Source organism: Leucopleurus acutus, assembly GCF_964270905.1.
Source record: "Leucopleurus acutus genome assembly, chromosome: 11".
Taxonomy (NCBI): domain Eukaryota; kingdom Metazoa; phylum Chordata; class Mammalia; order Artiodactyla; family Delphinidae; genus Leucopleurus; species Leucopleurus acutus.
The window spans coordinates 54,481,292-54,493,276 of record NC_139152.1 but is presented as its reverse complement, the minus strand read 5'-3'; the positions used below and the strand labels follow the sequence as shown (position 1 = coordinate 54,493,276).

General features: G+C 44.0%; 1 protein-coding gene across 4 annotated transcripts in view; it reads left to right on the top strand.

Moving 5' to 3' along the window:
- Positions 1-369: 369 nt before the first annotated feature.
- The window catches only part of GRIP1 (glutamate receptor interacting protein 1), a gene marked incomplete at both ends in the record, with an annotated part of 692,303 nt that continues 680,687 nt past the window's right edge, over positions 370-11,985 (top strand). For all 4 annotated transcript variants that reach the window (XM_082849388.1, XM_082849396.1, XM_082849394.1 and 1 more), the window contains one exon: positions 370-427. In XM_082849388.1, the coding sequence (XP_082705514.1) occupies positions 370-427 (58 nt within the window). The remainder of the gene's footprint in view (positions 428-11,985) is intronic.

Genomic DNA, 11,985 nt, shown 5'->3' with positions numbered 1-11,985 from the left:
GTCCGCGCCCACCTCCCGGGGGCTCCGCAGCCCCTGCTCTAGGCCTGTACGCGCCCCCCGCCCCCGGCCCGGCCAGGCCTCCCGGCCACACGGCCGCCGCCGCGGCTGCAGCCCCTTCTGCCCGGCCCGGCCAGCCCGGCCCGGCCACAGCCACCCGGAGCCGCCGGCGAGTTTGAGGCGAGCGCGGGGCGCGCGGCGCCGCCTCGATGCGCCCGGGAGACGCCTCGGCGCCCCAGCCCAGCTGAACAGCCCCGAGAGCGCCGCGGCCGGCTCGGGAGGGCGAGTGGGGAGGCGCGGCCAGCCCCGGGAGACGGAGAGCCAGCGGGCGAGGAGGAGCGAGCCCGAGAGCGAGCGCAGGGAGCAGACACCATGCCGGGCTGGAAGAAGAATATCCCCATCTGCTTGCAGGCGGAAGAGCAGGAGAGAGGTGAGCGGGGCGACCGGGCGGGGAGGGCCGGGGAGGGGGTCCGGGCCGGGGGCCGCCCCGGAGCCTCCCTCTCCCCGGGCTCCCTCCCGACCTGTCCGCGGCCGACGGGGGAGGGGCGCCGCGCCCTCCGGGGTCGCGGGGGAGTCCGGGCGGCGGCGGCGTGCGAACTCCAGATTTCTTTCTTTTTTTGGGGGGGGTGGGGGTGGGGGAGAAGGAGGGTGCTGCAGTAGGGAACTTTTAAGTCGGGCAGAGATTTTTTTCTGGAGAGGACGTGGGGGGAACTCTAGCTTCTCCAGGGCCCACTTGCACGTGGAGCCCCGGGCGGCCTTCTGCGGGGTGGGTGCTGGGGTGACCGGGCGCCGGGGTGGGGCGGGGGTAGTCCTGCAGTGTTTTATGTGACTTTTCAAACTTTCCTCCTCCCTCCCGTGGTCGCTTTCGCGGTGTCCCCGCCTCGGGCTGGGCTTTGAGGGTGCTGCCACCCAAAGTTGCTGGAGAATCAGCAAGAAGGAGGCGGAGGAAGAGCGTGGGGGAAGGCAAGTGGGCGCTGCCGCAGGTCTCCGGAGGGGGAGGGGAGGAGGGGGAAAGCTGTCCCTAGACTGAGGGTCTGGGGCTGAGAGTGCCTCGGAGATGAGTTATGCCCCAGTGCAGTCCCCGCTGTCAAGTTAATACCGCAGGACTGCGGGCTTTTCGTAATTGCTGTCTGTTTCCTTTGTAAAAGGCGGCTCTCGGTGCCAGGTGGCTTGTAGACCTTTTGTGCTTCAGCCTGACAAGTGTACTGGGCACGTTGCCTTTAAGTGACTTGCGGCGAGGAAAGTTGAAGGCCTTTTTTGCACCTCCAAGGCTCGGTTCTATTGAGGTCATTTCATGGTGTTTGGATTGTGCGGAGGTTGGCCGGGGAGTTCATCTCGGTAACCTGGAGATGATGTACTGAGTGTGCCAGAATTTCCTCTACGGGCCGCACGGGGCCAGGGGGGTGTGCGCCGTGGCTCTGCTAGCGTCCAGAGGGCCCCTGGCTGGCAAGGTCCACCAGGGTTTATTCCTCGGCTCCTCCCACCCCGGCCTGCCCTGCTTCGAGGAAAATGCTTTAGAGTTGGAAGGGTTTCAGGACGCTGGGTCCGCATGGGCTGTGCAACCGCCAGGGCCGAGGATGAAGGGTGCTGCGTGGCCGGCGGGGTGAGGAGGCCAGTCTGGTGAGTGGAGTAGGCAGAGTTGTCAGGGGAGCCGAATCCAGCAGAATGATGAGTTGGTATGGAAGGTGGCTTGCTTATTGGGCACGCCCGAAGTTTCAGGTTTTGGAAATAATGCCTACTACTGAAGAACGAATGTACGATTTTCAGTTTTTCTCTAGGTGGCACAACCTGTCTTTGGTTTATATCCTGTTTAATGACTCAGGGAATTCATCCCTTTTTAACCACTTCCTTATTAGAGATGTGCATTCATTTCCCAGCACACGTTCTGGTGACCGAACTTACGTTCACCCACTCAAAATGCCACCCCTGCTTTAGAAAAACTTCTGCTTTTCCCTTTAGTAGGTCATATCTTAAAAGGTGCAAATAGTAGTACCAATAATTTCTAACCAGGTAAAAGCACTAAATGAAAGCCTTCTGTCAAGCGTGGAGTGTCTGTCCTGTCAACTCAGCGTCACAGTGGACTTGGTGTTAAATGTATCCATTTGCTAAAAAACCGTTGCAGTGCTGCCTACAAGTTTTATCAGAATGCTGAAATGGGTAGATTTTTGGAGCGTGACAAAATGTACTTTTATGTCTTTTAGAAATATATGGTAACTTTGAAAGATGATCGCCTAATCTGCTTGTTGGAGATAAGACTGAATTTCCTCCAGAACATAAAAATCTGAGTCAGAAATTGGGTATTCTGCCTTAACTTCTCCAGTAGGAGAAAACAGGGAACGTTTGTTACTTGGTGTCTTTTTTCACTAAAAAGTTTCCTACTTCTTGCTTATATTAAGTGATGCTTTTCTAATTAGTATTGTTTTTGTTTGGTTGTGGCATTTCTTTTTGAGGTCCTGCTTCATTGGGAATGCACAAATGTGTGTTTTGTTCCTTTTAAAATCTCCTACCTGGTGTTTGTGTTTCAATTGTGTGTGTGTGTGTATACATATATATGTATACATATATACATATATTTGAATGAACTGATTTTTAACGCATGTGTCAGAGGATACTACTTGAGATTGTCTTACTGTTTTGGAAGAATTTTATTGTAAAATAATGAGCGGTTTTCTATTTGCATTCGAAATCAGATTGTATTTAGCATTTTTCCTTTTAAGTGATTCAAATAGTGTTGAATTAGGTTCTTGTCAAATATAAACAGAAATATTAAACTATCAGGTTGGTTAGGAAAATAAGGAACATAAAGGGAACAAATACATTTTAAATTTTGTCTGGGGATAACATTGACCAAAAAGCCCACTTATAATATCTTACCATTAAATTCTAAGGTTGGTTGTGCTCATAGAACCATTGTTCTTTCCACATTCCCCCAGCCCCAGTTTACATTTAAACATTCTAAAACCCATTATGGAGACTACTCTAGCATACCATTTTTTCATGTAGATTTTATTTAGCTAAATCTCTTTCTGAAACAATGCAAATTAATACAGGCTGCTAGCTTCTTTAAGGACCATGTATTTGAACAGTATTTCTAGGCGTTATTCTTGGAAAAAAAAACGCTAATCTCAATTCAAAGATTTAGGGAACCTGCCTTCTTGGTATTGTCACATACAAAGAGAGGTCTGGCCAATCCATGACTTCATGCCATACCTACACACCATTCATAACTTGGGTTCACCTTGAATGCCTCTGTCAAGATGATATTGAGTGAACTATTGCTACTGCATGCAGTGCTGAGCAGAGAAACTGTAACATAAGAGTTGCTGCAGGAAATGCCGTCATTTCCAAAATGACATGTTAGGATTCACCCATGTACGGTAAAAATTCACCCACGTGCTATTAAAATTCAGGGCACATTTCTCTGTCTTCCCCCCGATTTTCTGCCTGAGCTGATAAACCCAATCCATTTAGAAACTGCCTAATACACTTTTGGGTAAATGTTTTAGAAGAAGATAAATGATTTTGAAAACTGTTCTGTTTAATATCCCTTCCAAGCAAATTAAATTAAGCAATTCATTTGTTGTTTTAATCTGCTTATTAGCTGATCGTGTGTAATAAGAATATAGTTGTTAAGGAAAATCTTAGTGTAAAGGGATAGGTGCCTCAGTAATTAATGATGCCTTTCTTTTGCCTTGTAGCTTCCCTTCTGATTTGTGTGGACTTGGTTAGTAAATGTTTGTGTGTGTGGTGTATACACATTCTCCGTGGGAAAATGTATGCATTTTGTATATCTCCCCTCCCTCTTGCCTTTCTGTTCTTCTCCTAAGTTTTGGAGGTCTACAAGTGAACTTGAGGACTTCCTTTTGGACCCCTGTAGGAATTACTGTGTCTGGGGTTTTGCTTCTGTTTTGTCAGATGAGAGTATTTGGATCTTATTAGATGTAAAGAATTAGTGTTTATAAAATATGTATGAGAAGGCACAGGGGGCTTAAGTAGTGTGCTTTTATTACATCTTTGGTTTGTTTCATTTTCCACATCACAAGGAGATCTGGTGACCCTACCCCACGTAACCTGCTTAATAAAAAGTCCAATTTGAAATTTGAGTCTTGACTGGGGAATGCTGTGGGGAAAAGAGAAGAGATCAAAATGCACAAGAGTTGGCTGTGCGTTGGGCACTATGTTTGACATTTCCCGAGCATTATTTGGTATAGTCCTTACCATGTGCCAGTAAGGTAGGTATTATTTCCCCTGACAGTGGAAGAAAGTGATGCTCAGAGAATGAAAAAATTTGCCTCAAGTTACAAAGCCAAGACTGAGGGCACCCGTTTCTAGACATATTCGAAAAAGAAATTGTTACTTTTCCTAAGATGAGGTTTTTAGCATTGTATTAACATTATAATGTCTTACGGTTTTTCTTTTGGACAGAATTTTAATAAACTTCCACCAAATATTTCATTAAGAATTCACGAGGAGAGTTTTGTAGTTACATATCCTGCGGAAAAGCTTCCAAAGTATATTTTGGGCTTTTGAAAAACTGTCTTTGCTAGGTAGATTTATTAACCCTAACTGTAAGGATTGGCATGTCAGCATATTTCTAAGTGGAGTTATTTGATTAAACTTAAAGAGACTCATGTAAATGAATGGCTTTTCCCCCAAGGACTTGAAATATTACATAGTTTTCCTTTTTTTCAGAGTATTTGCCATGAAGGCAAGAATGAACAAGAATTAGGTATTTTCCCTCACTGCGATGAACTAGGAAACTACTATATTGTTAATAGCCACTGTACATTTGCTCTTTTACCAACTTTTTATTTAATTAAAGCCATCCATCTGAGCTCTCGGCCTGGCTATCTTTCAGAAGGCCCAGTGGCCAAAGGGGCATCAGATAATGTTTTTTTCTGCGGCAGCTTTATTGGTTTTTCATGAAGAAAAAAGAAGGATCAACTTAAATTGGTAAAGGATATTGAGAATTGATTATCATGGGTTTTAAAATGGTTACATTAAATGCTGTGTGAAGGCTGGTGGTTTAAGGCATTTAGGATTTGATCAGTTTATTTTCAGTTAAATTACAATCGTAGTTCAGTAATAAAAAATACAAGAATAGTAGTAATACAAAGGAACACATCTAACAGAGAATGCTATTCAAACACAAGAGCAAAACCTGGGTTTGAAGCTATTGTTTTATCTTTTAGGAAAGTTTATTTCTCCTTAAATTCGAAGGTGTCCTGAATATAAATATAAAAATCTATTGGAACAAAATGCCATATTCAAGACATCTATTTATTTAGACAGGTCAGTGGCCAAAGGGTGTTGTCAGTTTCATGGGAAAGTCAGCGTTCTTTAAGTACATCTGCTGATTAAAATGCGCCTGATTGAATTTCTTACCGCCTTTTATTTCAACAGTGATTACACTTTAAGTACTAAATCAGGTGTCGTGTAGAATGTGAAGACGAGGCTAGTGTCCTGGATAGATTCCTTTGCCTCACCCAGCAGAGTGATGGAGGACAAGGTATTTGAAGTCAAACAGCTGTGGGTTTAAAGCCACTTCAGCACCTCTTAGCTCTGTGATCTTTTAACTTTGCAAAGTCCTTGTGTTTTCTTCTTTAAAATGAGGACAAGTAACATCTACCTCATGGGAGGAGTAAATGAAATTAAAAAGTGTGGGGGAATTTCTGTCAGTACCTTGTATATAGTTCAAGGCTCAGTAATGGCAACCGGTATTATTTTTACGCTATCTTGATATAGATCTGTAAACTTGACACCTCAAGGCGTCCTGATGATGAAATGATAAGTTTTTATTCTTTAAATAAGTTTTTATCCTTTAAAAACTTCATAAACCAGTAAAAAAGAAAGTCCAGTGTTTTGTGAAAAGCTGTGTTGAAACACAGAGCCTTATGAGGCCAAGGTCTTTGATATATTCTGGTCTGACCCTCTCAGGAAGAAGAAGAAACTCCAGTATAGGGGGAAATGTGCCCAAGGCCACATTTCATACATTTAGTAAACAGTTACTGACAACTAACTGACATTTGGGTGCTGGGGATGAGCAAATCATCATTCCCATTGTCAAGGAGATTATTATGCATAGTTACAGAGTCATGGATATGATAGCCTCTCCCCTCCTGTACAGATTAGCTCTGGGGGAGCAGAGAAGAGGGGTTGAATGTGCCGAGGGCAGGTGGGAAGAGGGAAGCTTCTGAGGACGTTCTCAAAGGAGGTGGCACAGAGGAAGTGTTAAAGGACTTGAAGGAAGGGGAGGAGTTCAGAAGGTTGGGAGGGGATGTGAGGACAGATATTTCAGGCAGGGGGCATGGTGTGTTCCAAAGCATTATGGAATAAAATATTTTAAGAACCACTACTGGTTTCTTAAGGGGCTGAAGCATAGAGTCTGAATATGCATATGGACTGTCGAATAAGAATACGTCTCCCCAAGCGGTGGGGGGACTGGGTGGGAGAAGATGAGACCACCTTTGGAAGGACTTTGTATGCCAGGTGGCAGAGTTCAGATTGTATCCAGCAGGTGATGAGGAGTTAATTGAAGGATTTCCAACAGAGGAGTGAAGGGATCAGATTTATGTCTTAGAAAGGTCATCTCGGTAGCAAGGAGGGAAGATTAGAAAAAGAAGGGACTGGGCTTCCCTGGTGGCGCAGTGGTTGAGAGTCTGCCTGCCGATGCAGGGGACACGGGTTCGTGCCCCGGTCCGGGAGGATCTCACATGCCGCGGAGCGGCTGGGCCCGTGAGCCATGGCCGCTGAGCCTGCGTGTCCGCAGCCTGTGCTCCACAACGGGAGAGGCCACAGCAGTGAGAGGCCTGCGTACCGCAAAAAAAAAAAAGAAGAAAAAGAAAAAGAAGGGACTGGAGAGGTGGGAATCAGGTAGGAATCTACTGCCCTGTTGCAGGCCATGCAGAGATGTACCGGAGGAGGACTTGGTGAGCAGGTGAACGTAGGAAATGTGGAGGGCGTAAGTCTCTGGTGAAGATACTGATTAGATTTACAGTTGTGGCTTGAGACCCAGTACCTTGATACAAAGCCTGGTATTCTTTCCACTACATGTTGCCTTTCTTTACTCCCCCCTCCCCAATCTACTATAGACTATTCTATAGTCTGGTAGAATAATGTAAAAATAGACAACCACCAAAGTGATTGGGTACCAGGCTGGGTCATGATGATAGCTTAGTATGCACTAGTTTTTTCTTTTGATTATATAAAATTCATATACTATCTAATCTTAAAGGAAAAATAATTATTATCCTGTACACTTATATCCGAATACTAATCTGGAATTTAAAGTGATTTTTTTTTTAATGGAAAAAGAGAAAAGTGGTAGTTATTATCTTAGAGAAATGTCTTCCCCTACTAACAGAATTGGGTGGGGTTTTAAAAAATTATTATTTTCTGAAAACAACTAAATTCTCTATGAATAAAGTTTAAAAATAATTCTTACATTGGACTCAATTCAAAAAGTGGGTTAAAGTCCTCCCTTGGCCATGTTCTTGATTAGCTGGTCTAGGCACAGCCTGCCCGTCTGAGCCTCCTCCATTTGCTCATCTGAAAGTAGAGATGATTCTTGTCATACAGACCTCCTAAAGTTGTTATCGGGTGAAAGCTATTATTGCTACGTGGTTACATTACGAAGGGAAGAAGTTGTTGAAAGACTGAGTTTTGTTTTTTTTTTTTTTTTTTTTTTTTGTGGTACGTGGGCCTCTCACTGTTGTGGCCTCTCCCGTTGCGGAGCCCAGGCTCCGGATGCGCAGGCTCAGCGGCCATGGCTTACGGGCTCAGCTGCTCCGCGGCATGTGGGATCCTCCCAGACCGGGGCACGAACCCGCATCCCCTGCAGTGGCAGGCGGACTCTCAACCACTGCGCCACCAGGGAAGCCCAAGACTGAGATTCTTAAAGCACATCTATTAGCTGACCATTTCTGGATGGAGGTGTTATTGCATAACTTCTGTTTCATAAACTGGAAGCTTTCATTAAAGAATCTTAATTCTTAGTTTTCCAAAATGAAGTTCAAATGTGAGAGTCCCCCCTTAGGCTCCCATTGATAACAAAATAACTCAAGTGATGTAACTAAATTACAACATATACACACAGGCTGCACAATTCTTGGAAGCAGCCTCTTTCCCCACTGGGCTTGGAAGCATCCCGCTCAGATGCTGAGTGTACCTTGCTACCTCTCCCTCTTCAGTTTCTGCTGCTCTCCAGCCTAGGCTTCTGACCTCAACGCAAACCCCAAGACACCATGACTTCTCAAATTGAAATCATGTATGGAACCTTTTTAAGGAAGAAAAAATTCTTGCAGACCTCCACTGCTGACTTTATTTCTGTTACGTTACTTAAATATGTACTAACGTAAAACTAGGTGTAAACTCCTGATGCGTACAGGTCTCATACAACCACAGAACCAAAACAGATTTTACAAATGAAATGTAAACAAAACTACCAAAAAAATCAATAACTTCCAAGTGAACAGCATCTACTTCATGCGACTTGATATTGTTTGCCTGAAACAAGATTCCCTTTTGTAGTATGAATATGGTACTTGCTGCTGTGGAAAGTAGTTGAACTACTTTCACTTTTTCCCTAGTTGAACTCCCGTGGAATGTTGGTCTCAACAGTCTGATGTCACCTGGCCTTTCCGGGGCATGAACATGTCATTTGCTTGTGAAGTTCTCTTTTCTCATTGGTTTGTTTTGCACCATTGTGGTCCTAAATACAAACCCCAGTATTGGTAATGCAATTGGTGGTAGTATTAGGCTGATCTGCATTAGTACTTCTAAGACTACTTGTGGTGAAGGGCTGTTTATCCCCCAGTCTGATATGTGGTCCTATAGTGACTGCACCACGTGAAACTCCCCGGTGAGTCTGACCACACCTGCACTTGTCTATGTCGTGTTCAGTGAGATGAGCCCATTCATCACGGACTTAGATGTTGGGGCAATGCCAGACTGCTGCAGGAATTTCTAAACACCTACCCTCATTTTCAGTATTCATCTAACCATGGATGGGTGATAAGCAGTTTTCTAACTGGCACTGTCCGTAGACCACACTTTGGATAGTACTGGTTTAGAATATGTTTATGTAGCTAGTGTTGGGAAGCAGAGTTCAGAAGGATGGGTGTATGTGTGTGTGAAAATGGACACACTACTATTAAAATATACAAATGAAACGTAACTTACTTTCTATAGCTGCTTTCACTTTGCCTTCAAGATCCCATTCCCACTGAAAACACCTGATCTTGTCCATTAAGAACACATTAGTTTCCTGTTTAAGGACTCTTCGGTTGTTTCATTTCTCAAGGGTTTTCCCTTCCCTCATTCCCAAGACGGCGTTCGGGTGAACGGGAAAGCTCTGTATCCTCATGGCCCTGGGTGAAGGGCATTTTATTCATTGTATGACCCTCACTGCGTCCACTGCTTTGGAGTTGGCATGTTTGGTGACTGGTATCCACTGAAATGCGACTGTTCCCATTTGGTCTTTGAATGTCATCCTGGCAGCTGATTTGGGCTTCCTGGATCTTGCCATTGAGCCTGGTTGTAACATGCAGCCTGTGACCTTTTTGTCAAACCCCAGGCCTCATCTAGGTTCCAGTCCTGTCAACATGTCTATATCCCTCCTGGGAGCCAGAGAACACAACAATTTCTCCTGAATCATTATGGAGTTTGTGGGATCTTGGGAGGTGCCAACATCCCTACCTGTCTTATGCCACCTTCTGCATATATTGCCACTGTATTGTTCCAGTGCTACCTTGAATTCTGCCTATGCCCAGTAAGGGACCTTTATGCTAGCAAGATGGATCATTGGTCAGAATGTTTACTAATGTCCTGAAAACCAAACAGGTGTTAGTTTTCCTCTCCTTTTGTACTTGTCACGAGTCTTGAATCCTTGCAGGGTATTGGATACTTACATCTGATCTTTTGTCCCTCCCTTCTTTTTTTTTTCTTTTTTCTCTTCTGTCCCAGATATCTGGAGTGGCTTAAATGACTTGAAAACTTAAAACTGGAAGGGACAGGAGTCAGCAGGGTGAATAAATAATAAGGGAGAAGAGTCCAATAGGCCATGATTAGGTGGACACCTGTCCCTAAGATCTGAATGTCAGGGAAAAAAGATATAGAGAAGAACTGTCTAATAGCCCAGAGATAATGTAGCTTGAGGCTGGCAAGTAATTTTGACCAATACCTTCTCTCGGCCTACCTTGTACACACACCTTTCTCACTTAATAGTTTTATTAGAAATCTGCCCTTTGTATTTCATCAGCAAACGTGTGAACTTGAGAACTGACATATTTCTTTTCATGGTTGGTCGTGTAATTGCAATGTCCATTTTCTGTTATTCATGTATTTTAAAGGTTTACTTTGTATTTAGAATAAAGATCTTTAGAAGAGATCAAGACTTTTTGTATGAATTGATGTTAGAATTGATAAATATATTTTTTACTGGTGAAGTGTTCATTTCTTTTGCTTTCACAGTTGTTGAATATAGCAGACAATATGAAAATTTGATAGTTTGACAGCATAAGTTACTAGAGTTTATATCTTTTTTAGGTACAGTTCATCATTTGAGAAAAAGTTAATGAATGTAGCTTTTACCTGTTAGCACATTAAAAATAACAGCAAAACAGTGGAAAATAATGTAGGTGAACATTCAGATAATAATGTAGTAGATATTTATTTGTTCATGTATTCTGATATATAATCTGAGAATAGCTTTCCTTCTTGATACCTTCTGATGTCAAGTATTTCTACTGTTATCAATATTCAGAATTTCCATTGAAAAAGTGCACTAATATCCTCAACTTAGTTAGTCATAAGGATTTCTACCTTGCCCTCTTCTGAAGTGTCAGGATTGTTGATTAAAAGAGAGTGGCGGGGGCTTCCCTGGTGGCGCAGTGGTTGAGAGTTTGCCTGCAGATGCAGGGGACGCGGGTTCGTGCCCCGGTCCGGGAAGATCCCACATGCCGTGGAGCGGCTGGGCCCGTGAGCCATGGCCGCTGAGCCTGTGCGTCCAGGGCCTGTGCTCCGCAGCGGGAGAGGCCACGGCAGTGAGAGGCCCGCGTACCGAAAAAAAAAAAAAGAGAGAGTGGCATTTAAAATTAGATTTTTCAGATGAATTCAAGTGTTTCTTTTTAAATATGTAATTTTCTAGTATGTGCAGAGCACATTTTCGTTAAATGTGAACCTTGAACAAGGGAATATAAATTTAGTTTCTCTATTACTATTTCACTTCCCCCCCTATAATTTTAGTTAAGAGAATGACAGTTTGCCAGGCTAGAATCAGATACCCGTAGTGCTGCATCTACTAAGAAATAAGAAAGCACCTCATCTGGCTTTCTAGTGAATTTGAATGCAGATATACACACACACACACACACATACATACATACATACATACATACATACATACATACATATATGTTTACCCTACCACCAAAGAGTAGCCCTAGTTTTTTTGCCAGCAGTCATCTAAAATTATCAAGTGTGATCTGGGCTTTGCATTCCATGACTGCATTGACTCAGAATCCTACCCTCTCAGCCTCTGCTGCTCATGCTGAAGAAGCATAGAGGACAGTGTATTAGTCTGCTTGTGCTGCCATAACAAAATACCCCAGGCTGGGAGTCTTAAACAACAGAAATGTATTTTCTTACAGTTCTGGTGGCTAGAAGTCCTTGATTAGTGTGTCAGCAAGGCCAGTTTCTGGTGAAAGTGCTCTTCTTGGGTTGCCAGTGGCTGCCTCCTGTCTGTGTGTGCTCACACGGCCTTCCCTTGGAGCATGCACGAGGTTGGGGGGTGGAGGTGGAGAGAGTTCTCTACTCTTTCTTCTTTTAAGGACACTAATCCTGTGGGATCAGGGCCCCACTCTTACGACCTCATTTAACATTAATTGCTTCCTTGGGAGCCCTGTCTCCAAATACAGTCACACTGTGGGTCAGAGGTTTCAACATAGGAATTTGGCAGGGTTGGGAGTGGGGGAGACACAAACATTCAGT